The 27,756-nt window shown below is 57.4% G+C and overlaps 4 protein-coding genes across 8 annotated transcripts; 3 read left to right on the forward strand and 1 right to left on the reverse strand.

The window, feature by feature from the left end:
- Positions 1-314: 314 nt before the first annotated feature.
- CLDN2 (claudin 2) lies at positions 315-1,718 on the reverse strand. The gene has a single exon (XM_017819123.1). The coding sequence runs from the start codon at positions 1,466-1,468 to the stop codon at positions 779-781; it is 690 nt and encodes a 229-aa protein (XP_017674612.1). The 5' UTR covers positions 1,469-1,718; the 3' UTR covers positions 315-778.
- A 1,856-nt stretch (positions 1,719-3,574) lies between these two features.
- On the forward strand, positions 3,575-5,650 carry RIPPLY1 (ripply transcriptional repressor 1). The gene is made up of 4 exons (XM_017819149.1): positions 3,575-4,399; positions 4,655-4,730; positions 5,237-5,307; positions 5,386-5,650. The coding sequence occupies exons 1-4, from the start codon at positions 4,254-4,256 to the stop codon at positions 5,609-5,611; spliced, it is 519 nt and encodes a 172-aa protein (XP_017674638.1). The 5' UTR covers positions 3,575-4,253; the 3' UTR covers positions 5,612-5,650.
- Positions 5,651-5,938: 288 nt separating this feature from the next.
- On the forward strand, positions 5,939-15,777 carry PRRG3 (proline rich and Gla domain 3). 4 transcript variants are annotated; one of them, XR_001875534.1, is made up of 4 exons: positions 5,939-6,005; positions 8,979-9,020; positions 9,606-9,788; positions 10,701-11,185. XR_001875534.1 is itself a non-coding variant. In XM_017819286.1 (4 exons), the coding sequence occupies exons 2-4, from the start codon at positions 9,014-9,016 to the stop codon at positions 14,063-14,065; spliced, it is 708 nt and encodes a 235-aa protein (XP_017674775.1). In that variant the 5' UTR covers positions 5,940-6,005; positions 8,979-9,013; the 3' UTR covers positions 14,066-15,777. The 4 variants fall into 4 exon arrangements, 2 of the variants coding, with proteins under 2 accessions (XP_017674775.1, XP_017674776.1); XM_017819286.1 differs by lacking the exons at positions 9,606-9,788; positions 10,701-11,185 and adding exons at positions 12,847-13,007; positions 13,526-15,777 and having other exon boundaries at positions 5,940-6,005; XR_001875535.1 differs by having other exon boundaries at positions 5,954-6,005; positions 9,698-9,788.
- Positions 15,778-17,011: 1,234 nt separating this feature from the next.
- FATE1 (fetal and adult testis expressed 1) lies at positions 17,012-27,691 on the forward strand. Of its 2 annotated transcripts, XM_017819284.1 has the most exons (7): positions 17,012-17,122; positions 19,806-20,033; positions 20,593-20,759; positions 21,512-21,600; positions 22,492-22,653; positions 25,028-25,106; positions 25,575-27,691. In XM_017819284.1, exons 2-7 carry the CDS (start codon positions 19,838-19,840, stop codon positions 25,704-25,706), a joined length of 825 nt encoding a protein of 274 aa, XP_017674773.1. In that variant the 5' UTR covers positions 17,012-17,122; positions 19,806-19,837; the 3' UTR covers positions 25,707-27,691. The 2 variants fall into 2 exon arrangements, with proteins under 2 accessions (XP_017674773.1, XP_017674774.1); XM_017819285.1 differs by lacking the exon at positions 22,492-22,653.
- Positions 27,692-27,756: the final 65 nt, after the last annotated feature.

Consider the following 27,756-nt stretch of genomic DNA (forward strand, 5'->3'; position numbering starts at 1 on the left):
GGGAAGGTGTTGCCTGCCATTAGCCCTTAGAAAGCTCTGCTTGCCCCTGCTGGCACCCTCACAGCAGTGGCACATGGCAAACTGTCAGCACGGTGCCCAGGGACAAACTGTGCAGAGGAGTGACCCTCCTCCCTCCCAACAGTGCTCCCACTTGCCCGGGTTCCTGAGGGGCAAATCCATGAGGTGTGGGGCTGGGGGAGGCGGGCCAGAGCAAGAGCCAGAAGCTCCAGGTGGGTGAGCATAGCCCGCAGAGTCCACCCTGCTAGGGGAGCTGCCAGGGGCCCTCCATGCCAGAGGAAAGCTCAGATAAAGTCTGGCTAGAAAGAAAAATTTATTGCGACATCTGTTTGCAACCAGCACTCAACCCCCCCAGCAGTGACTCCGTGATGCCCTTGACCCTGCTGTGATGCCTCCATGGCCAGGGGGCTGGTCCCTGGGGCCACAAGCCCACCCCTCCCATACAGATAGGTTCATTGGGGCTGCAGGCTGGGGTCCTGCTGTGCCAGGGGCTGCCTGCGGGCTGGCAGCATGGAGCAGGAAACAGAAGCCGGATTCAGGGTCCTTCAAAAACATAAGCCACCAGCTGGGATCTCCAAGCAGTCACAAGGCTCTCAGGATCCCCAGGGAGAGAGCAGGGTTGACCCCCCCACCCAGCAAGTGAGAGGGCTGAGCACGGGTGATGCCGCCGTGTCCTCTCCTCTTACCGCGCTCCCTCGGTGCCAGCCCAGGCGCTCTGGGGAGCCGGGAGAGGTGCCAGCCTGGTTCCCACCTGCGGCTGCTACACATATCCCGTCAGGTTGTAGGAGTTGACCTCACTCTTGGGCTTCTGCACCTGGCTGACAGAGGGCTGGGGGCTCTTGCTCGCCAGCAGCTGAGGCTGGTAGGTGTAGGTGGCTGCTGGGTCCCGGGCAGGGCAGGAGGTGCAGAGGATGAAGCCACCGACGAGGGAGAGGAGGGAGGAGATGATGCCCAGGTAAAGAGCCTCCCCGAGCTCAAACTTCATGCTGTCGGGGAGCACGGGGTTGCGGAAATCCCGCAGCACCACGTGGATGTTCCACACCAGCGGGATGAAGCAGAGCAGCCCCCCGAGGATGAAGACTGCGCCGCCCGCCACTGCCACCCGGTCCTTGCCCGGCGAGCCCTGGTTGAAGACAGTGCACCTCATGCCCACGATGGCGAGGAGGCAGGCGAGGGAGGACACGGCGCAGGAGCTCACCATCAGGGCTTGAGCCGCCTGGATGTCGGCAGGCAGGTTGAGCAGGGAGCTGTAGATGTCACACTGGGTGATGCCCGTGCTGTACGTGGCGCACTCCATCCACAGCCCCTTGGTGAAGCTCACGGCTGTCACGATGCTGGAGCCGATGTAGGAGCTGGTCTTCCAGCTGGGCAGCAGCGTGGCCGTCAGCGTGCCGATGTAGCCCAGGAAGGCCACGGTGTAGCCCAGCAGCTGCAGCCCCATGGACACCATGGTGGGGGCCGGCTGTCACCTACCCAGGGCTCGCGGCTTCTCGCCCAGTTCCCTCCTGTGTGCTCACGTTCCCATGGCCCTGCGAGGAGCTCCGCTCACAGCGCTGCAGCTCCACCCCGCTCCCGGGGCCGCTGGTTTTGTGCAGGGTGGGAGCTGCGGGGAGTTACCTGCAGGAGTGGAAAGCAATCCCTCACAGATTAACGATTGACCCAAGCCCGTGGAGGAGCGCCAAGCGCCCTTTCACCTCCGCTATCTCCCCAGCCAGGCTTCAGAGGCAGAGCAGCGCTGCCCAGGAAGGACGCCAAAGCCCTCCCCTGCACTGACGCCACGGGCAGGGATGGAGAGCCAGCTGCTGGTGGGGGGAAAGTGCCCACACTCTTCCTGGAGGTCCTTTGTCTCCTGTGAGGTCCCAAGCCGAGGAAACCAAACACTGTTATTTGGGACCTCAGGTGGTGACCCTGAGGCTTTCCCAGCAGAGGAAGAGGGATGGCACCTCCTCCCCATCTGCAGGGGCTCACCCAAGGCATCTGCAGTCACCCACAACCCACCCCAAGCTGCTGAGGCTCCACTGGGACAATGGGATGTGCCCATCTGAGGTTGAACCATGGATATCAGCCCTTCCATGCTGCTGGGGACAACGATGGAGAGGGATGCATATGACAGTGACATCTGCATCCCCAGGACAGCCTGGAGGTCCACGGAAGGCAGAATCACATCATGGCAAAGCAGGCTTTGGGGATGCTTCTAGGAAGCACCCCACCTGAGCAGGGTGACCTGTCCCATGGAGGGGTGAGCACAACGGGGTGCAGCTCACGCTGTTTTTTTTCTGCCTGTGCCACCTCCTGCCCACAGCCCTGCACGCGGGTGTGGGGGTTGGCGGAGGTGGTGGAGCGAGTTGGTTTGTTTTCCCTCTGCTTTGTTTCAAAATTCCTCCTCCTTCGGTGCCTTGCGAAACCAGACTGAGCCCATGCCGCCCTGGCACCACTGCGGCCAGTGGCCTCCGTGTCACCCCGGGAACGCTCCTGGCTGAGCGTGCTGCCACCCCCCAGGGCCTCCGCTCCGCTCCCTGTCCCCCCGCTGCCACCCCAAATGCTTGGCACCAAAGTCTCCCAACTTTCTGCCTCCTCTCCTGTGCACTAACCAAGCCCTCCCGTGCCGTCCCAGGGGTGTTGCTGGAAAAGAAATGCCTGGGGTGCCCAGGGTGATGGCAAAAAGGCCCGGGAGGGCTGTGCCGGGGCTCTGCGGTACTTACGGAGGAGCTGGAGGAGCAGCGCGGGACCGAGGGCGGCTGCAGCCGGGGGTCACCCAGGACTGGAGGCGGCTGGTCAGGGCAGGGTGAGCAGCCGGGGGGGATCAGGGGCTGCGAGTTGTTTAGCTACAGCTTTGCAAAATCCACCTGCAAATCTCCGCCTGGATCAGAGGCTTATTGCAGATCGGAATTAAACCCCTTTGGCGTCGGGAAGGATTGGGGAGCTGGGATGCCTTGTTTTTGAATTATCAGAGTAGGTTTTGAGTAACTGGCTCGGGACTGACGCTTGCTGTCACGCTTCTGGCCAGCCTTAGTGGCTGGCAGGTGACTGTGTGCCACCCTCTGTGTGCCCGCTCTGGGCTGGGCTGCCTGTGAAGGGTTGGAGGGGCAGTGAAACACCAGCAGGTTCAACTCCACATGCCTCAGAGTAAGCTTGGGCTGTTGGTTCACTCTGCCTGGCTCTGCTTGTCCTCCGCAGGGTTTGTTGTTGTAAGACTACTGGCCCAAATGAGGAGCAAATGGAGAAGGTAATGAGGGCTGTGCTGGCCCCGTGCCCCCTCCTGCTCACCGGCTGCCACAGATGGAGAGGGGCAGGGAGGGCCCCTGGTGACAAATTGTGCTCAGAGCCGAGCAGGGTCCGGCCGGCGTTTGGACAGGGGTGTTTGGATGCTGATAGCAGAGCTACAGTGGGGACCATTTGCTATTTTCTTTCCTTGTCCCAAACTGAAACATTCCCGGGAGCAGGAGGTGACCTGTCTGTCAGTGGCACTTTGCCTTGAGCGCTTGGGCAGGAGCAGTGGGTAGGGAGGGGATGGGGGGCAGTGCTGGGGGGCATCAGCCTTGCACCCTCGTATCAAGAAGTTTTTCGTACCTCCCAGTGTGGTCTCAAAATGCCGAAGGAGAAGGCAGGAAGAACAGGCTAGTGTGTGCTTTCCCCAGCGTGGGGAAATGGGACCTGGCAGCTCCTTGGGACAATGGGCCATGGATGCCTGAGCAAGATCACTGCCCTGCCTCTGCCTGGGGTCCAGCCCTGCCACCTGTCTTCCCTCCCTGTCCTCCCTTGATTATCCCATCACTTGCCTCCTGGTTGCTCTGTGCTTGCCTCCAATGCAGCCCATCCCACTGTCCTCATCTTGCCTGTTTTACTGTCCCCATCACAAGCCCCCCACATTGTCCCCATGGCATGCCCACCATGCAGTCCCATCTCATGCCCATCATGCTGCCCCAACACTCTCCATCCCTTCCCCCTCCCTTATGTAAATGGCTACAAAGAACACTTAATCATCCTTGTTAATTGTCTCTGCCCTCCCCTGTTCCCCCCCTGGGGATTTTCTCACGAATGGTGTCTAACTTTTCCCTTGTGTGTTTTGCTTTTCCACCAGAGATTGCAGCCTCTCCGCCCCCAGCCCCCCCCAGTCCTCTGTTTACACAACTGGGACAAATTTCACACCGCAGGGACTGCTGTCCCCACACCCCCAAGTCCTTTGCTCCCCTGCCCCAAAGAATTTGTGAGTCACCGCAGAGGCAGGGCTATAAATGTGTCCTCACCGAGGGTCTGCAGCGTCAGAAGGGACAGTGTCTCCTGCCACCATGCAAGCTGCTGCCTGTTGCCTGCCTCCCCACGGGCTCCGGGTGCCTGTGGCCACTGCTTGCCCAGCTCTGGGGCTGGAGCAAGGGGGAAGGTACTGCGCTGCCCGGGGGGAGGCCGGGTGTGCATGGAGGGTGGGATGGGGAAGGCTCCAGCTGGGTTCGGGTGAAGGCTGCGCTGGTGGGGACCCCTCTGATCGCAGCGGCCGCGGGTGGGACAGAGGGTGCTGGCACCCGGGCAGGGGCTGATCGGGCGGGTGGGAGACTCCGGGGTTGTGGTGGGAGGGGCAAGGCAAAGGGGAGCGGGCCAGGGTGGGCGGCTGTCGCGCTGAACCTGCTGTCTCACCCAGACCCCTTCCTCTCTGGAGACCGTGGCTGCCCCGAGCCCAGGAGGGACCCGGGAGGCGGCGGGAGCAGACGGACCCTGTGAGTTTGACACTTCCCTACTGTGTCTGTCCCCGTGTACCAGAGGTTGGGGTCCCTGTTAGGCAGAAAACCAGCCCCTTTCCCCCAGAGTTCCTCGCCGCCGGCACTGTTGCACTGTGATGGCACCGTGCCCACTTCCCCTGGTGCATCACCCCGGTGCCCCACGCCGGGGCAGGGACAGGCTGATCCCCCGGGGGGCCACGGCCAGCACAACCCCCCAGCAGCCTGAAAGGGCCGGCTGTTTGCAGCCCGGGCGGGCATTCCTCAGGGGGTTAGCGGGATGCCTGGGCACGAGCTCCTGAGCACGGGGGGGAGATTACCCTGGCACAGAGCCTGCCTCGGGGCGGGGGGAGGGAGATGCCAGCTTCCTTTGCGGGGATGTGAGCGCCCCAACTCAGGGGGGATCTGCCGGGTCTGCGGGGGGGGGAGAGCGCAGCCCCTGGTGCCAGCTGGGAAGGGGGGAGCAGGAGCCCCCGGACAGGGACCACCCGGCTGTGTCTCCTCAGGCTCAGACTCGGGACGCAGTGAGGGATGGCGGCCCCGACAAAGCGCTGTCTTTCTTCCGGCACCCGGTCAGGTAGGAGCCCCGGCACGGTGCCCCGGGGGGCGTGGGGCGGCGGCGGGCGGGGGGCTCACCCCGGCTCTTCCCGCACAGGCTCCTCTGGCCCAAGTCCAAGGCCTTTGACCACCTGTACGGCGTCGGGGAGAAGCTGCTGGAGAACTTCCCGGTGCAGGCCACCCTCTGCTTTTATGAGGACTCGGGCAGCGAGGAGGAGGAGGAGGAAGAAGAAGAAGAGGAGGAGGAGGAGGAGGAGGCAGGGGATGTGACAGCGGGTCTCTTGCCGCAGGCTGGCAGCGCCGGCCCCGGCAAACCGCTGTGAGACGGCAGGCAGGGGCAGGCGGACCCTGCTGCGAGCGGAGCGGGCACAGACCCCGCCCGGGGCTCTCCGCCCGCCCCCGGGGCCGCGCCCTGCGCTGTGCGGGGACCGCGCCACCGCGCGGGACTACAACTCCCAGCGGCCACCGCGGCACCGCCCGGCAGCCGCAGCGCGCCCTCATTGGCTGTCGGTACGAGCCGGGCCGGGGCAGGAGCGCGTGGCCCCGCCCACTGCCCGCATCGCGCTCCTATTGCAGGAGGGAGGCGGGGCGCGCGCTCCGCGGAGCGGAGCGATTGGCCGAGGGGCGGCGAGGGGCGTGTCGGGGGCGGGGCCTCATCTCCCCTCCCTGCCCGCCGGCGGGAGGGAGCGGCTGCGGCGCGCGCGGGGCCGCCATGAGGTACCGGCGGGGTTGGAGGGCGGCGGGCACCGGGCGGGACCACCGGGGATGGGGCTGGCGAGGGGTCTCTGAGCGCTCGGGGAAGAGCAGAGTGGCAGAGCCGCGGGGAGACGTGTCGGTGGGGCGGGGAAGGGGCTCGCCCGGGGCTGGGAAGCCCCCGGGCAGGTGAGCTGGGGGTCCCTGTTGTGGGGTGACAGGTGAGCTCGGGGTACCCGTCGTGGGGCGGCTCTGGAAGCCGAGGGCGGTGGGAGTAATTTGGAGCTGGGTTTGGGCACGGAGGGGCCGGGGCGGAGGCTGCCGGGGCAGCCGGCGCGGGGAGCGCGGTGGGGTCTGGAGGCTGTTTTGGGAGGACGAGGCTTCCCGTGGGGATCTCACGGTCCCTGTCCGGTGTAGCCACTTCTCACGGTGGATCCTGTCACGGAAAACCCCCAGTGCTGGATCCAGCTGAGCCGCTGGTACCGCGGCTACGTGATGCCGGCAGAGTCAGCATCCTCCCTGCGCGGCACGGGGGGCTGCGGGTCCCCCTGCCCTGGACCTGTGCCCTCCCCAGCCTGTCGAGGAGATGCCATCCCCCAGTGTGGACCCCCCAGGCCCGCTCGGGGGTCGGCACCACGCGTTGCACCGTGTTTTCCCGGCACGATTTCCTCCTCTGGCGTCGGTGACGGGAGCGGGGGCGGAGATGGGGGAGCCTGGGGGAGACACAAATGTGCGACTGCAGCATCCTCACTCCCATGGCTGCATCCCTCGCGCCTCCTCACGGTTGCCTTGGCAACCTCCTATCGATGGGGTATTTATAGAGGATGGGAAGCCGGAGGGGGGGACCGGGAATGGGTGGGCGTCTGCTGGGTCAGCCTCCAGCTTCAGGCTTCTCTCAGCCTGCGTGGCTGTGTGGGGGCGGGAGGGATGCTGCTCCCCTTGGCGTCAGCGTGTGTGGTGCTCCAGCTTTTCCTGCTCGCAGGAGCCGGGGGAGGTGGTTAAGGAATTTGCACGTGGAAATAAAAATAAGTGTCTGGGATGTGTGCCCTTCTCACCGGCGTCGCTCGTGCTTCTGGGCTTGTGTGGACTTGCCTTATTGTTTGCACTTGGAATAAACCACCCCTGAGCTCTGACGCTGGGAGCGTTGACACAGATGCTTGGAAAAAACTGAAAGACTGTAAATTAAATGAAACGATGTTAAATTTGTTGCCTGATGATGAATGATGTGGGTTATGGAGCTGGGGATCCTGAGAGATCTGGTCTTGAATATCCTCATTTCTGTGTCTCTGTCCTCCTGTCCATCAAAGAGGGGGAATGCCCATAACAATGAGCGCTTGTGTGGGAACTGTGGCAAGTTCTCTGTGCTGTCCCTTCTTTTATCCTGGGGGTTTGGATCTCTTTTTAAAAACTGATGACAGTAAAAGCGGGTCAGGTTGTCCCTGCTTAGAGCTGACACATCCTGCCGGGGAATGCATGGATCCAGGGGTCTGTGGGGGAATCCATGGATCTGGAGGGCAGTGGGAGAATACATGAATCTGGAGGCCTCTCACATCCTCCAGGAGGGCTCACAGAAGCAGGGCTGGGCTGGGGGGCATAGGAAGCAGCGGATCCCCCTGTGTAGTCCTGATGCTCTCCTGCTTTCCCTCATTCTTGCTTCAACTCCAGACTGAGGTTTACAATCTGAGCTTTGCAAACTGTTGGGAGGAAGCTGCTTTCTCCCTCTGGAGACAGGTCCAGGCTTGCTTGCCCTCTTGCCACTTATGGTGTAGGAACCTTGGAAACCATGGGGAACCTGATGTTGGCAGAGAGAGGTGCTCCATTTACTGGAAGGTGGTTGTTGTGACGTGTGGTGCTGCCTGCTGTGATGGTGTGTGGCACCAGCCCTTCTGTGTGTCTGGGTGCCTGACTTTTATGTGGGAGGAGAGCTGTGTTTCCAGCCCTGCTGACCCCGTGGATGGCTCTGTGCTGTCCCTGGCCTCGCTCCTGCTGAGCAGACCCAAGGACTTTCGGAAAAACTGAGTATCTGAAGTCCTGGACCTGAGATCAGCATGTGGTTTAGTTCCTGCTGTTTCTAACTGTGTTTGCTCCTTCATCCACAATAGATCACTGTAGGAGCTGGGAGTCCTGTCCCTCTGTCTCCTGATGGAGTGGTGGCTTTGCCACAGCAAGATGTCACACGAAATGAGAGTTAGCCCAGGGTTGTCTGATCCATGGGGAATTGAGCACAGGGAGAAGGCAAAGCATGAAAAACAAGTAGATGACACTCCTCCTGCAGGCAGAGAGGAGTATCCTCTCCTTCTGCGGGGCTTTGCTTCACTCTTGTGGGGTTTTGTTTACTACAGTTTTGCTCTTCAAGCAAAAAAGGTGCTTTTCCAGCTGGAGAGGTGTTCAGGGAGCTCTGTCACTCTTGCTGCTGCCCTTACAGAGGCCCAACAACCTTAAGGAGATGCATGTCCTTTTCTTTCCTGCTGTGTAGTCAGCTTTATGGCAGTGGAGCAAACTGTGTGGCCCCATTTATTGCAGATTGTGGGTAGGAGTTGCAGGAGTGAGAACTGGCACGGCTGTGACATTGCTCTGAAACAGGATGACTGCTTTACCTGTATCCATCAATCTCTTGTAGAAGGGAAGAGCACCAGGCTGTTCCCAACAGCTTCTGACACGGCAGGTCATTGTGTCTGCTGATGAGAAATGTGGTCTCTCCTTCATCCAGTTCTTCCCTTTCTACTTTGCACTGAGCTGCTTGGGCAGGGCCCTGGTCCTCCCTGGGCTCCCAGCACTCCAGGAGCTGAGGGTCCCTGAGCCCCTCCAGCCATGCAATGAGTGGGGAGCCAGCTGGAGTCCTTGGCTCTCTGCAGGGGCACTGCTTAGCTGGGATCTGTCCTGGGTCCACCTGTCAGCACCCTGCTTTCTGGATGAATCTGACTCTGGGTGATGGAGGTCTTGGGCTTTAGGGGGTGATTTAATCTGTCAGTGACTGTCCTGTTTTCTTCCCTACAGGTAGGCAGGAGCCCCCCGTGGCCGAGTGAGGCAGCATGGCAAGTAAGTGCTCCCCAGGCAAGATGGAGAGGTGGCAGTGGTGCTGGAGAGAAGGGGGATGTTTGGCAGCCATCTCTCACGGGAGGGGGTGCCTGTGCTTTTTTGGGGGGTGTTATCCTCTATGGGGAGCTGATGCCATCAGCTGCTACCCCTGGATGAGATCTGAGGTCCGGCCTGACTTGTGCTTCTCTCTCCCCTCTGCAAGGTGGGAGTCGAGAGGAGGTGCTGAAGGTCTGACCTCTCTGGGACTACCCAGAGGCCACAGCATTTCTTTCTGTGTGTGGTGCTTGCTGTGCAGGACGGGCCTCCCTGAGGCTCTGTGGGCTGACCGGCCCCTCCGCAGGGGCTGCCGGCCTGCTCTGGCACCTCCCAACAGCAGAGCTGCCACCCACCAGTGCCCACCCAGGGGGCCACACTGCCCTGGGGCCTGTGTGCTGGTGGCACTGGGGCTCTGTGTTCCTGTGGACGTGGCACCCCCAGAGGAGTGCCTGGACAGCGGGGCTGAGGCTGGCGAGGGTGCAGGGTGGAGGATGGCGTGTGGGCTGTTCAGAGCCGGGCTCAACCCTCCCTCCTCGCTCTCCTGGGCAGCCTGTGCGGAGGCTGCGTGCAGCGTGTGCTGGGAGCTCAAGGAGCATGGCAGTAGTGAGTGGAGAGGCACAGAGATCTGTCTGGGATCTCAGGATTTGCTCGGAGTGTCGCCAGAGCCAGCGGTGAAGGTGGAGGCAGTGTCCGTGCTGAGGAGGAGGAGGAGGAGGACCCCAGGGATGACAGGTATGCCTTCTTTCATTATGTGTGCTGTGCTGAGTGGGGGAGGGAGCAGAGATCTTCAGGCAGTGTTTTTAAAAGGCTGCTTTAACCTCCAGTTAGTGAGGAGGGTGCCCAGCTGGGTCCCTGCCTTCCTGCACTGCTGCCTTTTCTCCCTCCCAGAGCTCAGGGGCGGGCTCACCAGCATTTCCTGGTTGTGGAAGGTGTCCCCTTTGGTGGCAGTGTCTCCTGCCAAGTCAGCCCTTCACGGTGACCCTGACGTGCAGGAGGGGGATGTGGTGATGAGCCTGTTCCCCATCACATGCTGTGCAGCAGCGAGCAGCCCCATCTGTCCCTCTGCAGGCACAGCTGTGTGTCCTTCTCCAGAGAAACAGCCCTGGGGTGTCCCCAAGCTGGACAGCCGAGATGTGGGCTGATGTCCACCAGGGGCCATCAGCAGCCCAGGAAAACCAGCAGGGATGAGGTGAACCCAGCCCTCAGTCCTGCTTCCCCCGCCTAAAACTCTGATCTTTCCCGAGCACCGGTTCTCCAGCTGGTGTGGGGAGACTTGGAGAGGCACAGGGGGTCAGTGCTGAGGGTGCTGGGCCTTGGGAAGTCCCCTCAGCCCTGGGACTTAGGTTCAGGACCTGCTCTGCTGTCTGCTCTTCATGTCAGTTGGGGATCCATGTTGGGGATGAGAGGCTCTTGTTTCCTGAAAGCCTCTGTGGTTTTCCTGCTCTGGTCCCCAGGCACGTGGGAGCTCTTTGCACTTTCCATGTAGCAGAGGAGAGGGAGCAGTGACTTAGTTTCTGCTCTCCTACCATTTGTAGGAAATCGCATGTGGGGAGAGACACACCCCTCTGTCACAGCATGCTTAGAGTTGGGACACTGCTCGTGATACCTGCCTGCCTGTGTGTCTGTTTTTATTTCCCACCATAGTGGCCAGTTCAGCACAGCAAAGCAGGGAAGGGGTCAAGTGACCGGTGTCTGCAGGGATGGAAAGCCCTGACAGTGAGATCTGCAGCCAAGCTTGTTGCTCCAACGTGTGCTGAGGAAGTTGGAAAGAGTCTCAGGCTCAAGTGCTGAGGAGGGGAGAGTTCACACCGCAGCCTGATCAAGGTGGGAGGCAAAGGAGGTGAGGCCAGACTTCTCCAGCAAAGGATGGGACATTTGCAGAATGGGTGCTGTCTCTGTAAAATTTCATCTTCTTCTGGAAAGGCTCAAGAGGAGGTCGGCCTGACAGCCTGCTCTCTCTCCAGCCAGGATAACCCTCCTCAACTGTGAAAGCCAAGGCAAGCTGATCCCTGCCTGCCCTTCTGTGAGATGCCTTCTGTGCCTCTTGAAAATGCTTTTTCGGTTATCCTTGTAAAAAAACAAAAAAAAACAAAAAAAAGGTTTGCATAATAAAGTCGATTCTGAGGGAAGATCTGTGACTCACATCATTCATGCTGCTCTTCATTCACACCTCAGTGGTTCAGCCTTCTGCAAACTCTCTTGCTGAAGCAAGGCATTAATAAATCACGAGGGGAAAATGCACCTACACAGCACAAAAGGAGCACAGTGCCTCCAAGCCCAGGATGGTGTAGCACAGCAGTAGTTGCCTCTCACACCATGATCTCATCCCTGTTGATATTTACAAATACTCTCACAAACACCTTGCTGTATTGTTTTAGGAGCAGGATATGTGGAAGGTAAAGCAGAAGGAAAACTGCCTTTCTCCCTGGCAAAAGGCTCCTAAGGAAAGAAGTTGGTAGCTTTCCACTGACTTGTGTTTGATCTTCACTGAGATCCTTGTTGAAGGAGTATTTCTGTGTTAGCACCAAGCTGGTCACATGGGAGACTCCGTGTGTCCCCCTGCCTCCTTTTCCTGCATCTCTGGTGCTGCTGCTCTGTGAATTGGTTCACCTTGTTGATCCAATGGAAGACTAAGCCTGAGGGTGAAGGAGGTAAATATGTTCCTGTGGATCAGCCAGCTGAACCAATTCATCTTTCTCAAGGGAAGCAGCATGATTTTGTGGTGTGGTGGGAAGAGATGGGGTCAGCCTACAGCTGAGTGTGTTGAGCTGCTTTGTGGAAACACTCACTCCTGAAATGTGTGCATGGGATGTTTGGATCCTGGGAGGATCATGTTTTGTGTGAAGTTTCTGCTTTCTGGGCAACAGCTTGTTTGCCTCCTGTGCTGCTGCAGGTCCTGGTAGGTGCCTGCCTGCTGTGCCCCATGGGGGTCTCCTTCCTGCAGAATATGTGGGGAGAGGCTTTGATGTCTGTCTCGCAGGCAGGAAGGTGCTCTTCCTGCTCACTCTGGCTTCCTGACTGCATGCTCTGTGGGAACACCTGAGGAATCTCCCAGGCTTTGGGAGCAGAGGAAGGTTTGTGAGGCCTCTGCACCAAAACACAGTAGGGATGAGAATGTGATGAGAGGAGAGGTTGTTCAGGCCCCCCTCAGTACCTGAGTCATGACCCCTGTACTGTCCCCGTATGTTGGGGATGTTTGCTCTTGTTGGCCTGGGAGAAGACACAGTGGTTTCTCTAGGACCTGAGCAGAGTCCTTGAAGCTACCTGAGCCTGCATGACCCCTCAGCAGCTGGCAGCAGGGCCAGCAGCTCCCAGCAGGCTGTCGTGCAGTGAACTGTGTGCTGTGAGTCCCTCTCGTGCCAGAGCCCTGGCTCTCCATCCCAGCCCTGCAGGGTCTCCCTTGCCTGGTGGGATCTCCTTTGCAGCAAAGAGGCAGAAAGGTGAAGTTCATCACGGGCAGGAGGTTGACAACAAGTATTTTTGGAACCTTCTGTCGCTTCTTCAGTTGCCCTGTGTGGCTGCAGCTGCTGCTTCCAAAGTCTCCAGCACCTCAGCCCCGATGGAAGGGCTCCTGGTGCCATACATCTCTGGGCAGACCCCGAGAGCCCTGTGCCCCTCTGGGTGTGCTGTCCCACAGTGGGTACTCTGCTGTGCCACCTCATTTGTAGCCCTGGGCTTTTGGTGTTGGGAATGCCTGTAGCACTAGGAAGCCAGGTGGGAAAGCCTGGCTGGGCAGAGGCCAGGTATGGGGTTGTCCCTGCTCAGCATGTCTCTGCCTTGTGTGTTGCAGTGTTCTTGGGGGCCAGGAATGCCCACTCGGTCCTGAAACGCTTTCCCAGAGCCAATGGCTTCCTGGAGGAGATCCGTCAGGGCACCATCGAGCGGGAGTGCATCGAGGAGGTCTGCAGCTATGAGGAGGTCAAGGAGGTGTTTGAGAACAAGGAGAAGACGGTGAGTTTGTCCTGCCCTGCTCCCCAGTGGATGTGTGAGGGTTCACACTTCAGCAAGCTGGAGACAGAGAGGGAAAGCACAGGGGGAACAGCCTCTCCTGTTCCTTTTGTCCTCTTCTGTCTGCAGGCAGCATGCTGTGGCCTCACTTTCCAGCATGGCTTTCCCTTCCTAGGCCACTGCCTTGGTTGTGCCAGGACACCCTGCCCACAGCTGCAGGTCAAGCTGGCACTCCCATGGCACCTGGGAAATCTGTGCTGTTGTCCCCGACTCTCCAGCCTGGGGTTGGTGTGAGCTAAATTTCTCCCTGCTTGGTGTGGGGGCTGTTGGCCACTGTTGAGGGATGTTCCCATGACCACCTTTGTTGGTTCCTACAGCACCTCAGGCAGAAGTGGTGGGGGACATCCGAAAAGCTGCCCCTTTTGTGGGCCTGGGGAAGGCAGTGATTATTGCTGGTGGTGGTCAGGGGGTGCTTCTCCCACCTGCAGCACATGATGGTTGTTTCTCTGCTCCCGCCACAGATGGAGTTTTGGAAGGGCTACACCAACTCCGTCTACTCTGTCAAGGACCCTGGGCACAGCACGGAGCGCTCTGACGCCATGTATGTGGTGGTGCCCCTGCTGGGAGTGGCCCTTCTGATAGTCATCGCTCTCTTCATCATCTGGAGGTGCCAGCTTCAAAAGGCCACCCGCCACCGCCCTTCCTACGCCCAGAACCGGTACCTGGCCAGCCGGACGGGACGCAGCCTGCCCAGGGTCATGGTGTACCGGGAGCGCTCCCAGAGCCAGGGGGAAACCCAGTACCAGCGGGAAGCCAGCAACCGGGGGGCTGGAGACGGCAGAGCTGGGGGCACCCCCCCCCAGCAAGACAACACCCTCTGCCCGCCAGAGCACTCGGTCTCCATCCTCTCCAGACTGTCCAGTGCCACCCCCCCGCCTTCCTACGAGGAGGTGACGGGCCACCCGGAGAGCAGCAGTGGGGAGGAGACCAGCGTCTCCTACAATGACCCACCGCCCAAGTACGAAGAGATCGTGGCCACTGCCCCTGCCACGGGCAAATAGCGGGTCTGCCTCCCTCCTGCCTCTTCACACACTCACACCCACCCACCCGCCCTCCCTTCGCCGTGCCTGGGACCCCTCCCGGTGTCCGTCGGGCCCCCGCCTCACCTGTACAAGCTGGTGCCATCACACAATAGCCTTACCCTCCTAACCAAAAATAGCTGTCCCCAGGTGGGGTGAGGCCGGGCTGTGGGGGTGGCTCTGGAGCCAGCCAGCCATCTCCTGCCCCTCACTCCCCACTCACGTAAGTGCTGTAGCAGCCAGAGCCGAGCAGCAGCTTGTTCCTGGCTCAACGCGGGGGTCTCCCCATGGTGCATTTGATTCCTTCACTTCCCCCTCGAGTAGACATAACATTTCCCATGATTAGAACAGCCTTGCTGCCTCCCTGGGCTGCTGCCCAGCCTTGCCCCATGTCCCCACTGGGCCCTGTTCTGCTCAGGGCTCTGATTAGGAGTTGGGGATGCAGGATTGGTGTGGCAAACCTCTGTCCATCCTCACAGTTGGTGTCCACGCTCTCTGTTTGGGGAGATGGTTCTTCCCCTGTGTGGATTTGTTGCCAAGTGGGAGTGGGGAGCCCCGTCCATACTCTGGTGCCTGTAGCAATATTTGCTGTCTGGAGATCAGGGAGGAGCAGTAAGGAAGGTGTTCTCCTAGATCCCTTTGAAAAGGGGGAAAGGCTCACAGTGGTCTTGTACCTGAGGTAAGTGGCTTTGGAGCAGCAGAGTCTTTTCCTGATGCTCTCTGCTTTCCCCCTCTGGGTTGCTGGGCAGCTGGAGGTCTGGCTGTGGCAGAGCTGGCCAAGAGGGTCATCTCTGATCCCAAGCCAAACATGGTCCCATGGCTTTAAGTGGTGAGGATGCTCCTTTCTCCTGGAGCGTGGCCTGCCTGGTGTCTGCCCCAGAGGTGGGATTCTGGCACAGGGAGCCTGCGGACAGGCCAAACCTCCCCTCTCCCTACCCCAATCCGCCCTGCCTGACCCCTCTCTTTGGGGTTCTTTCTCCTTCAGATCAGGTAAAGGGGAATGTGAGTACCCACTCTCCTGGCTCCTCTGGTGGGCAGAGTGCTCGGTGGCCAGAGCTGTGGATGAAGGGCTTGCTGACAGGGATGGGAGCCATGAGACCATGGCTCAACCTGGCCATGCCAGGCAGGAGCAGGGCCAAGCCCTGCCTGGGTGATTGTGGAGCCAGGGCAAGGCAGAGCCAGGTGCTTTGCTGTGGGACCAGAGTATCCCTTTTTGCTGGGCAGCTGCCTTTGGGGTCCAAACAACTGGGCTGTCCTTTCCCAGTCATCTCTGATGGATTAAAATGGGGGTTGTGCTCACCAACTCCCCAGAAACTTCCAGCACTGCCACCACTCGGTGTTCACCCCAGCACCAGTCTCTCCACCAGCACCAAAAGGCTATTGTCCATCCATTGCAGGTGGCCTGCATCCTGCTCGGTCCCAGTGATGCTCTCGCAGCAGGTGCCCTCAGCCCAGAGCTGAGACTTGCCCAGCATGGCTTTCTTGGGGCAGGACATGCTGGAACCTTGTCTGTCCCCTCCCCAGCCTTAGCAAATCAAGGTTATGGGGAGACCAGAGCCTGGAAAAGACCGGAGGGAGACAGCAGGGCTCTCTGCATCCTCTGTCTTTGATGCTCAGTCATTATCCCTGCAGTTTGTACTCTGTAAAACTTGGTATATTTCTGTGCAAAAAAAAAAAAAAGGTATTTATTAAAAAACCCTCACTGTATAATGGCACAGGGTGGCTTTTTCCCACAGAGGGTGTTGTGGTTTATACCCAACTGCCAACTCAGCCCCACACATCCACACAGTCCCCCCTTGGTGGAATGGGGGAGAGAATCAGAACAGTAAAAGTGAGAAAACTCATGGGTTGGGATAAAGACAATTTCATGAGTAAAGCTCTGCATGCAAGGAAGGCAGAAGAAGGAATTCATTCACCACTTCCCATGGGCAGGCAGGTGCTCGGCCATTCCAGGACATCAGGGCTCTGTCACACATAGCAGTGACTTGGGAAGACAAAATGCCATCACTCCAAACATCCCCCCTTCCTTCTCCCCCAGCACAGGGGGAATGTCTCACTGGGCACAGCTGGATTTCCATCCTGGGGGGTGCTGGGGCTCAGCTCTGTAAGGCAGCCGTGGCAGCTGTGGGACGATGGATGACACCAATATCCTCCACTACGGCACAGGACAGTCCCCAGGGAGGATGGGAGGGTCTCTGGAGAAGGAATGTGTGCTGCTGTGGGGCTGGGAATGAATCCCACGCATCCAGCCAGAGGCTTGGACTTCCCTGGGCATGTGTGCGCTTCTGAGAGCTGGAAGGTGTCCTATGAGCCCCGACCAGTGGGCAGGTGAGCTGCAGAGGGTTTTCCTAAGGTCTTTGAGGGGACTGAGGTGCACAGGTTGTCCTGCTGTTCCTCTCTGTGCTCCTAAACCCCTTAGATAATCCCCTTTAAATAGCAAGACTAGGGCAGCGGGGGATTTATTTTAAGTCCTTTCAAACCCAGATTTTACGGTCAGGTCTTGGACCCTGTCCCCATTCAGAAGTGTTTAAAACTGTCTTTAATCCCAAACGGATCATTTTATCGCCGCGGAGAGGCCGAGATTAGCTCCGGCACAGCTCGGCACAGCCCGGGCTCCGGGCCGGGGGCTGCGGGGGCTGCGGGCTGGGCACGTCGCGGGGGTCGCGTGTGGGTGAGGACGGGGACGTGGTGAAGGTCCTGGGTTTGCTTCTGCCCCCGGCAAGTGCAATTCCACCCCTCCAGCACGCGGCTGAGCTGTCCTGGGGACAGGGGGGCACAGGGAGGGTCCGGGGACACACACACCAGGATGAGGCGCAGCCCGTTAATTATCGGCTGTGGCTTTAAGTGCGGAGGGGCGGGAGGGCTGTCGGGGCCGGGCTGGTTAGGGAGGGCTAATTACCGGGGGGGGCCGGGCTGATTACCGGAGAGGGCTGGTCTAGCTACCGGGGGGGCCGGGCTGCCTCTGCCGGTACCGCCCCGTCCCGGCAGCGGGCGCGGCTGTTTACAGGTCCGACAAGTTGCGTTGGTCTGCGAAAAAAAGTAAGTTGTTTCCCCCCACCCCGCACCGCACTGCCCCCCTTGTCCCCCCGCAAAGCCGGTGGGTGCCGCAGCCGGGGCTCTGCGGGCAGCCCCGGACAGCGGGAGCCGCTGGAGCGTCCCCCGCGGCCGGGATGTCCCCCCAGGAGGACGTGGGATCCCCCCCGCGCCTGCCCCGGCCGGGTCCCCTCCCGCGTGTCCCGTGTCCCGTGTCCCGTGTCCCGAGCTCCTTGCCCCGCGCGGGGGTCAGAGCCCGCGGTCCCCGGAGCCCGTGCCGGGGGGCAGCGGGCTCACCCCGAGCCGGGTGACGAACCCTTTCCTCTCCCACTGAGCCTCTCTCTGCCCCGGTGAGCCGCTCCCCGTGCCGAAGGGCAGAGCTGAGAGCAAGCCACTGCTCCCTCCAGCACCCCATCCCGAGAGGTGGAGGGGGGCGCTGGACCAGGTTGGTACCCCGCCTGCCTTGTTTGGGGTGTCCTGGGCAGGGGAAGGACAGAGAGAGGGAGGTTGTAGAGTTTCCTTCCCCGAGGCAGGTTTTCCTGGCTTTCAGGACTTAAACCTACTCGGGCTTAGTGAGCCGGAAATCCCTGTCACTGCAAATCCAAGGAGAAGTGCCAAAGCAGAGGCTGAGCCTGTGCCGGTGAGCGGGGGGTGTGCTTGGCAAGAGCTAGAAAAAGCCCTGAAGAAAGTTAAAGGAGGAAATCCAGCCACTTAAGCATTTTGTTCTTATGGGTTTTGACAGCTATTTTTTTTCCCCTTTTCTTAATAGCTTAGTCTCTCAGAGCCTGCTTCTCACCACCTCCCATCCCTTTGCTCCTTGGGAGCTGCAGTGGTTTCACAGGTGATTAGAAAATTAACCCATCTGCCCTCTCCAGATTTACTGTTATTAATATATGCTGGTTTCCCGGAGAACAGGCTGAGAGAGCAACACAGGGTGTTCACCAAAAATGTGAAGGAGAAGCTCACAGAAGGAAGGCTGTGGACCATGGGCTGGGTGTCTGATGCAGGTTTCCCTTGTGGGACTGACACCCCTTTGGGACCAGCCCAGGAACTGTTGTCCTGTTCTCAAGTGGGGGGTTCCTGCAAAAATCCACTTTCTTTAAGGTTTTGGGGAGAAGCAGGGTGTGTGTGTGTCACCCACCCATGGCAGTGTTGGTGCTGGGGAAGGTGTGGGACAGCTGGGGGCTGCTGGGCCCCCCCCACACCGTGTCTCCAGCAGTGCCTCTGGAGCAGACCCAGTGCAGGGACAGGGATGAAGTGTCAGCATGGCTGGAAGCAGGAAATCGTTGCTACTGATGCTGGACAAATGCCTGTTTGTAGTTAAAAGGTTTTTAATGACAGGAGGAGAGAGCATCACAAGGCAGGTGATCACTGGAAGTGCTGGTTATTGCAGGTGTGGAGCTGGTTCTGCCACCCTCCTGTACCTCGCTCTCATCCAGCTTCACCCCGTTTGGCTTTGGAGAGGGAAACCTCTCCTTCCTCCAGCTGTTTGGGCTGTGCTGGAGCAGGCACAGGATGGAGATTTTGACCTAGAAGCAAAGGGGGACACTTTGGGGCATAGTGAGCTCAAAGGGTGATAGCAAGGAGGTGCAGGGCTGCTGAGCATGCATGTGGCACCTCTGGAACACCAGGGCAGCACTGGGGTCAGGCTGGAGCCTGTGAGCCTCACCAGCCCTTGCTTGGGGTTTTCTCCTTGGCTGCAGCTTTTTGGGAAAGAATGAAGAGAGCCTATACTGGGAGCCAGGAAGGTGTTTTTTTGGGGCTCCTCTCCCAAAAATGTACGTTGATTGCCCTCACTTGCATCAGTCAGTGAAAGTGTTGGGACGTTGTGGCCCCAGAGCACTTCCCAAAGCCCTGGGACTTGGCAAAGGGGGAACTGAGGCACGGAGTATTTATGTGTCCTGAGCAGCTGCAAAACTGCTCTGGCCCTGCTATCAGCTGCTCCCAGGTGCAGTGAGAACTGGGGACTGTGTCCCTCCTCACTGCTGGTCCCCTTCTGGAAGGGAGCTGAGCAGGGGGACTCTGCTTCAGGCTGGAGAAGGTGATGTGTGTTTTCCCTTCCCCTCTGGGAGGATGGTTCAGCATTTGGCAGCTGAGCTCAGAGTAAATTCCATCCTGTTCAGCTGATTGGGGCACCTGAGGAGATGGGTACTGGACTGTGGGGGGAATGGGGATGCTGCAGTGAAAGTGTGTGCAGAGAGTTTAGTGCTCAGTTTTTCCTGTGGTAACATGGAAGCTCACCACCAAAATGTGTGTTTTGCTTTTAGAAAACCTTATTTTTCCTCAAAGGTATGTGAACAGGAAAATGTGATCTAGCCCTCCAAAAAAATCTTTACTTCTGGATGGAAAATATTTTTTTCACTGTTTTTGAGGGTGTGCTGAGCTGCTTTCTTCGCACACATGTGCAGAGCACTTCCCTTGCTGTCAGTTGAGAACAGTAAGTGCTAAGTTCATACTTGGCTCCCAGGACACCTGCAGTGGCCCTGCAGCCTTGTCCCCACCAACTGGGCTTTTTTGGGACACCCCCTTTTCCCAGACAGCTCCTACAGTGCCTGTCTTCTGGGTTGTTTCTGCCTGTATTTTGGCTGTCTTATAGCACATGTGTTGTCCCTGTGCAGGTGCCAGTTTGGAAGAGCTGCCACTGTTGTCACTTTTGCTCAGCTTTCTTTCCCTCTGTGTGAAACCCCAGGGTGCTGGAGGCATCAGAGGAGATCAGCAAAGATGTGGCCACTGTGGGGACTGGACCTGAACCGAGTCCGCTGCGACCTGCACTTCACAGAAGCCATCAATCAAAGGATGCAGGTTCCCAACAGGCTGAAGGTAGCAGAGAGCTGCAGCCCTGTGGAAAAGGAGCGAGTGACAGAGGATGTCCCTCCTTCCTTTCGGATGCACATCCCCGATAGGATTTCTCTTGCAGGTAAAGTCCTGGGCTGTCTGGTTTTTGGGGTGGCTGAAGGTTGGATGGGGCACTACAACATCCTAGGGAGCAGGATCTCTTTATAAAGACCCCAGTCATTTGCTTTCCAAGAGGAGAGGACAGGGGCACAAAATGCAGTCAGCTTTCTTCTGAAAGGTAGGACAGAGTGGTGCAAAGGTGCTTGGGAAGAGATGGACAAAGATGACCAAGAGAAGGCAGGAGGGGTCTTAGTTCCAAAAGGTGAGGAGCAAAATGTGGAGGCATCTCCCTCCACGTCTCTTAGAGTTCCCTGTTGGCCTCTGGTAGTCTCTCTGCTTTGGAGTGCAGGACATTTGACCCTGTCTTTGAAAACCAGCACTGTCCTTTGAAAACCCATGTGCTGTCCTGAAGCAGGAGATGTGCCTCCCTGGGCTGTGCTGCTGCTCAGAGCTGCAGGATGAGGTTTTTGTATGTCTGATACTACACATAGGCTTGGTTCTCCTACATGGGTGGATTTCTCTTCCCTCCCCTCCTGGGCCCATTCAGGTTGGCTTAACTCTTCTCTCTCTCCTTTCTGTAGAAATATCAGATGCCAGTTTGAGGCCGGTCCCGCTGAGCCAGCAGAGGAAGGTCTCCTCTGTTGTGGTGCACATGTCCCCGGACCCCTGTGGGCAGCCCACCCCCCTGGGGGAGCTCCCTTTCCTGCACACACCCAGCAGGTCGAGCGCCCAGAGACGCAAACGATCGGTACTGTACTGGCAGGGGCCGGGGCTGCCTCTGGTGGGGAACGGGAGCAATCCCAGCTTGGGGTTTTTCCAGAGCTCTGTTATCACCCCAAGCCAGAATTCATCTTGCCTCCTCCCAGGAGGGTGTAGGGATGGTGGGATCCCTCTCTGTCCCATAACCAGGACACACCTGTGTGCTGGGATGTTGATCCAGCCGGATCTCCTGCTGCATTTTGTGAGCAGGAGGTGGGCTGAGGTAGGTGCAGTTCCCCCACAACCTTCTTCTGCTATTCTTGAAGTCCCTTTCCAATCTCTTTTTCTCCTCAATGAAGTACAAGGTGGAGCTGGTTTATCATTGCAGTGTAAAGGGTTCTGGGGTCAAAGCTGAAAGCAGATTTTACCCTTGGGGGAAACTAATTCAAAGAGAGGTCCCTGGCATGGGCAGACAAAAGCTTGGTTTGGCTTCTGGAGCTGTTGCTCTGCCTTCTCAAGGGCTTTCACCTCCCTGAAATTCAGGAGCTGTTCCTGGATGTGTTATGTGCAGGATTTTTGGTCTGGTTGGAGTCCAGATCAGCAGGCTCCTTGCTGGTGAGCCTCTCTCTGCTCTGCAGGTGAGGTGAGCATGTCTCCTCACCTGCACCAGCATCAGTTCAGCAGGCTGGGGCACATGTAGTGCTCCCAGCTCTGAGTACCCTCCCTGTGCAGCCAGGCAGGGCACTGGGGACTGCCCTGTGCAGGTCTCTGTGCCAATGTGGTTGTGTTTGATTCCAACAGGGCCACCACAGCAGCAGGTCCCGGCGGGACAGGATCCCAAGTGACTGTGCCCAGCTGGCCCTGCACAGCCCAGGACAGCACCATGAGTTGTGAGTATGAGCCCAGAGCCATCCAGGGTGGGGGGGATCATCATCTCCTGCCACTGTGCTGCTTTGGAGCTCTCTGGTGTTGGTGTCCTCAGGGGAGGGGGAGGATCCAGATCAGAGCAAGGCAATGCCTGGCAAGTCCTACTCTTGCATGAGAGGAACATGGCCTCTGGTGTCAGAGGTTTGTGCCAGGCAGTGTTGGTCTCCAGGGTGATGTGCTTTCTGCTGAGATGCACATGGGACAGCATGTCCCCTCTCACAGCAGGCTGGCAGTGCTGTTGGTCCTGGCCATGGGGCCAAGAGGACCTTGCTGTCCACTCTGCCTTGTCTCTCTGGTCTCTCTGGCTCTGCCTATCTTCCTCTGGGTGCCTTGCAATGTGCTCTCTTGCTCCAGCACCAGCATGGCATTGTGCTGGGGGCAGGAGACCACTGGAAATGGGGCACCAGGGCTTAACCAGGTTTCTGCAGGGGTTGATGAAACTTGCAGAGGGTGGGCTAGGAGCAAACTTGCTTGTGAGTAGTAACATAGTGATAGTGATCCTCTGCTCATGGCCTTGGGCTCCGGAGTCTCTCCAGTGGAGGAATTGTCTTTAAGTTAATCCCAGAGCAGAGGCACCTTTCCCCCTAGAAGCTCAGGGTCATCCTGGTGGCATGAGAGCTGCCTTCTGCAACCTCTGTGAGAGCAGCATGGCACACAGCTGTGGCTGGCTTTGGAGGAATCAGGTGGCTGCAGGAGAGGGTTCTCCCACCTGGTGACATCGGGGTCTGGGTGCCCATGGCATTGCCCAGAGGTGCCTGGAGCTGCTGAAGGGATGAAGGGCAGTGCCTAATGGCAGGCTGTGCCCTGTTGCACGAGGTCAGGGAGTAACAGGAGTGATTCTGTGTGCACCCCAGGCCGGACACGGGCCCCCTGCCCGCTCGCAGTGCCCCACTCCCCCTCCTCGCAGGGGCAGGCAGGATCTACTCCATGCAGAACATCTTCCAGACCATGTACCTCCTGGGCCAGGTGCTCTTCCACCGTGTCCAGGACTCTCTGCAAGGCCCAGTGCCATCCAGGTGACTTTGGTGTGTCCTGAGCCAGCTCCCTGTCCTTCTGCAAGGCCTGGCCTCTGCCTTGCTGAGACGTGAGCCAGACATGAGCTCCGTGAGCTGTGGGCTGCACGGGGCAGGATGGTCCTGCATGGCTGCCTTGGGCTCTGCTTCTTGCCTGTCCTGTCTGCCAGCTCTGGGTGCACCCCACTAACCCAGCCAGGCTCGTGTCTCCTGCTGAGCTTAACACCAGTCCCCCAGGTGTCCTGAGCGATCTAACACCGCCTGTGACATTGCTGGGAGTTCTCTTCACTGCTAAGCAAGTACTAATTTTTCTGTGTGCCTTGATAGCTTGATGGAGAGAAATGTGTGAAGGGAATCCAAATCCAGAACAGCGTGACCCAGGCCCTGTCCCTGAGAGATCCTCTCCTGCAGGGTCCCAGCACCCTTGGCTGTATCTTGGTCACTCTTAATTAGCCTTTCCATGAACTGGCAGCACTAAGTCACTCATCCCACAGCCAGTGCCCCTGGCCAGGGGGTGCTGTGCCTTTGTGCTCACTGGAGCAGGTGTGCAGTGACCTCAATCCCTCCAGATGTGCTGGAGTAACGATCTCCACCACCCTTATCCGTGCCAGTGCAGTAAATTTAACATCCTTGCAGCCTTAAGGTGTCCCCACTGCTCTAAGACTGCTGAGCACCTGGGGAAACATCCAAGTACTTCTAATTCTCCTTGAGTAAAGCCTCCAGGCAGAAAGGGAGGAGAGTGAGCATCCATCATTGCATCCATCATCAGTGGCACATCCTGCCTTCCCTCCCCAGCTGGCCTCTGCTTGCCAGTGGTACAAAGTGATGTCCTTGCTTTTAAACACAGTAGGCTGAGGCTGCCTTCAAACTCTGTTTAATTTCTTAATGAAGTCTGGGCACACCAGCAGATCTGGTTAGTGACTACATAAAGCCTTCTCCCTCCTCCCATCAGCAGTGGAGGACATTTATGCTATGGTAGCCTGGGTGACTCCCAGGCCTCTCCCCAGGTCTCAGTCTCCCTTTGAAAGCAGCCACCTTCAAACACCTGTTCTTGGTACTTTGCATCCCTTCAGATGCAGGCAAGATCCCTCTGATACGTCAACTTTGTGCCTCTGTGCAAAAATAAAAATAAAGAAAAAAAAGACTGTGCTGACTTGTTTGTCCTCAAATTTTAGTAAAGAAAAGTCTGGTCTCAAACAGAGACTGGAATATTTGCCTGCCAGTGACCTCTTGAAGGGTATGAGTCATCAGAAGGTAATTTCTAGTTTCTATTCTAAAGGTTGTTCCCCTGTATCAACTGGGATTTTGAGTCAAAAGCTGCAGGATGTGTCCTTTTTCCATGGTTCTGTGCTGGGGGAAATTGTATTTGCTTTCTGTTGTGACTGGCATTTTACACTGCAGCTGCATTATATGGAGGTATTATCTCACAAATGTATTTTCAGTCAGAGATTTGCTGAATCTCCACGTGCTCATCTGCCTTGTCTTCAGTGAGATCAACATGTTTCAAACAGGAATAAACACCCTCTCCTCCCCAGGGTCTCCAAGGAGCAGGGTTAGATGCTTGTTAAGCCCTGTGGGATCAGTGAGTGCCTGTGTTTTGCTGGTGCACGGGGGAGTTTTGGTTATAGAACAGCTGATTTTGGGCTAGCCTGTGGTGACAGGGACGACAGACTGAACATGGCAATTTTGATTTTTCTCACTGTTGGATCTACTTTGGTTTGTGGCTCGGTGCTGTAGACCCTGCAGTGAGGCTGTATCCCCAGGGAATCCCAGTACAGCAGCTAATCCCAGAGGCAGCCCCTGTGTTTTCAGGAGTGGAAGAAAGTGGTGAATGTTTGGGTTGCTTGTTTATGTTTCAAGTTGCAGGTGAAGTTTGCTATAAGAGCAAGAAGTGATAGTTCCCTCCATCTGTGGGATCCTCACCTGCTACTGTAAATGAGATCATCCCTCCATTTTGGCCCTGTCACACATATTTACCTGTCTGGCTCTAAAGATGGCTCTAAGATCCAACCCTCAGTGAATTCCTGGGACTGTAGAGAATGGATGCTTGGTAGATAAGTTTTCTCTCTGTTGGACTTCTAAAGAAATACAAGCATGTGTTTTCCCTGTTACCTGTCATGGCATGTACTGTGTGTTTTGTTATGATCCCTTTGGGTGCATGGTGGAGGGATATAATTATGCATGGTGGGGGTTAAGAAGAGATGAGTAGATGCTGTGCAGGTGCTGTTTCCTTTCTCCTGATGCTGCATCCAGGCAGCACAACCTGGGCACACACATCTGCCTGCATGACCTGGCTCCCCGTGGCAGTGCTTGTGGTGGGACAGCTGCACCCCTTGAGCAGTGCTGATCCACCTCTATCTCTGCTTTCCTTTCCCAGCTCCCAGGAGGCTGGTCCAGCCACAGAGAGCACCTTGGAGGAGGTTGGGGTGTCTGAGGTGGCAGCGATGAGAAAGCAGGTGAGACTGGGGGGGGAAGGGCTGCAGATGTTTCCTGGGAAAGCCACGGGAGGGAGGGTGGGTGAGGAGTCTCCAGGGGTCTGTTGCTCAGTCCTGATGGGCTGGTGCTGTCATGCTGGTCCTACCTAATGGAGAAGCAGGAGAGGACTTACACGTGTGTTGACCCATTGAGCTCCTACCCCCAGGGGCTGTAGGGCTGCAGGAGACAAACAGACCCCTCTGTCTGCAGGTGGGGAGAGGGGCTCACTCTTCTGATGGGAAGGACCTTTTCCTGAAGCATCTGCTGCAGACCTGAGGCACTGGTACCAATTCTCCCCTACAAAGATAGCTCTCTCTTTAGAAAAGGAGGACCTGAAGAAGTCAGCAGCTCCCATCCCTCCATCCTGTGCTGTCCCGTGCCTCTAGGGTGCAGCCAGTGTGCTGTGCTTTGCTGCAGGGCTGACTCTGACCCCACTGCTTCCCTTGCAGTTGGCGAGGATCTCGGGGAGGCTCCGTGTGCTGGAAGAGCAGTGCCATGCCTGGCAACAGAAGGAGGCTCTGGTCTACTCTGTGATGATCTCTGCCTGCCTCATCAACACGTGGCTCTGGCTGAGAAGATGACTGCCCATGCCTGACCTCCCTGCTCCCCCGGGCAGGGAGAGGATCCTTTCTCGTGTACTTGCCAGCAGTAAAACTACGTGTTTGTCCTTAACTTGACCTGCTTTTTGCACTGCGGGCCCTTGAGGATCCGTGTCCTTTAGGCCTTGATGACAATGAAGGTGCCATCCCTCTCCAGCACCAGAGGTGGGTGAGGGAGATGCTGAAGCTGGACCTTGTGCTCCAACAAGTGGAGATGGTGCTGGGGCCATGGGGTCCAGGGATTATAGCCCAGCAGGTGCAGTCCCAGGCTCTGTGTACATTAGCAGCCACCCTGTGCAGGAAGCTGCTGTGAAAAGCTGAGACCTTCTAAAGAAATCGGTGGATGACACAGGAGGTGTCTGTTCTGTGCAAAGCAAGGGGAAACCCTCTGGCCCTTAGGCTGTCTGCCAGGGGAGTCACAAACCCAAGGTGTTGGTGTTGTGGGGATGGGGTCCTGTTACAGTTGTAGCATGTGGTTCTACAGCCCAATCCCCTCAGCACACCCCATCTTGGATAACTCAGCTCTGACCCCATAAATGTTCTCAGCCAACTGCTGTGGTCTGCTCCTCATGTTCTGTAGAGTGATTGAGTGTTTCTGAACTGCTTTTGGGGTTTCCTTTCCTTGAAAAACTGCTCTTTGGTGGTGGTAGCACTGCCAGGTCTCCTGTGCCACAGCCCCTGCTCTGGGAGGGATGGAGGTGGAGGAGCCAGGAGCTCACATCCCTGCAGCTGCTGCTGTGCCACCACCCCTGTCAGCTCCCATCTTGCTGGAGGCAGTTCAGCAGTGGGTTTGCAGATGTTCAAATCCAGGGTGACTGTGAGAGCATTGCTGACATCTGGGCTTACCCAGGAGCTTGGCTCTTTCCCAAAGAGATTTACATGGGAAAATCCCTGTGGTGACTCTATGGATTATAAGACCTTGTACCAGCAGTGATAGCCCCAGACAGGTCATGGAAAATCACCCATTAGCAGCAGGAGGTATTTTTTGGGTTTCCAGTGCTGAGGGGAGGATGTCTCCCAGGTCTGCTGCCAAGCTGTAGCTTCAGTGATGGTACAAGAACACAGGTGAAGGAAATTCCTGACCCGGATGCTCTTTAGCTACAAACGAGCCCAGTTCAACAGCTTTGCTGTTTCTTTCCTTCTGTGGAGTTCAGTAACACTTGGATCTGAGGTGACTTTGAGATGCTTCTGGTTGCTCATCCAGCACATCTGCTGGAGTTGTGCCCGCAGGCTCTGGGGACAGGTTTTAGCAAGGCTTAACAGGACCTATCTGTGCCACCTATAAGTAATTACAGCTGGATCCACAGGTCATCCAGATGTCCCAATAGCTTATTTACAGACATGGATGCTTGGCTGTTTTCTGCTTGAAACTGCATCAAGCATCTGTGACTGTAAATCTGGCAGCTGGACACTGACTAATAAATAACTGTCCCACAAGTAATTGCAGGTCTGAACCTGTGGCTGATTGCTGAGCAGAGTGCTGGGATTTATTGCAGAGGAGAGCCAGGATGGTGTGGTGGGCTTGGCATGTGGGGGTATGTAAGGGACAGGAGCACTGGTGGCTCAGGGCTGTGGTCAGGGTCACCAGAGGACCTTACACAACAGGTATATTATATAAAGGGGCTACTTCTGTGTGAATCATGGCTGGAAATATGGTAATTTTTTGGTCTGGTTTCTCTTCTTTGAGAGGTGCAAACGTGTTTGGAAGAAGCTTGAGTTTGGTTTTTTTTTTTTTTAAACTGTATTTTAGGGTGAGAAGGACTGACCCTTTGTGAAGGCACACCTTCAAAGGATGGCTTGAAGGTGTTTGGAGGAGAGATGGTCAAACTATATGTGTTCTCACAGGCTAATTATTGACAGGGTGTGGAGAGATACAATATGACTTCTATGTAAGGCATAAATTCTGCTGTAAATCTGGAAACACTGATCACAAAATGCATGTTTTAATAAACTCTGTGTGTTCTGGATGTGTTTCTTTTACCAGCCATGGAGTCTGATTCTGGTATTCCCTTGGCAGCAGGACTGTGACCTG

The sequence above is a fragment of the Lepidothrix coronata genome, unplaced genomic scaffold, assembly GCF_001604755.1.
Source record: "Lepidothrix coronata isolate B3197 unplaced genomic scaffold, Lepidothrix_coronata-1.0 Scaffold73, whole genome shotgun sequence".
Taxonomy (NCBI): domain Eukaryota; kingdom Metazoa; phylum Chordata; class Aves; order Passeriformes; family Pipridae; genus Lepidothrix; species Lepidothrix coronata.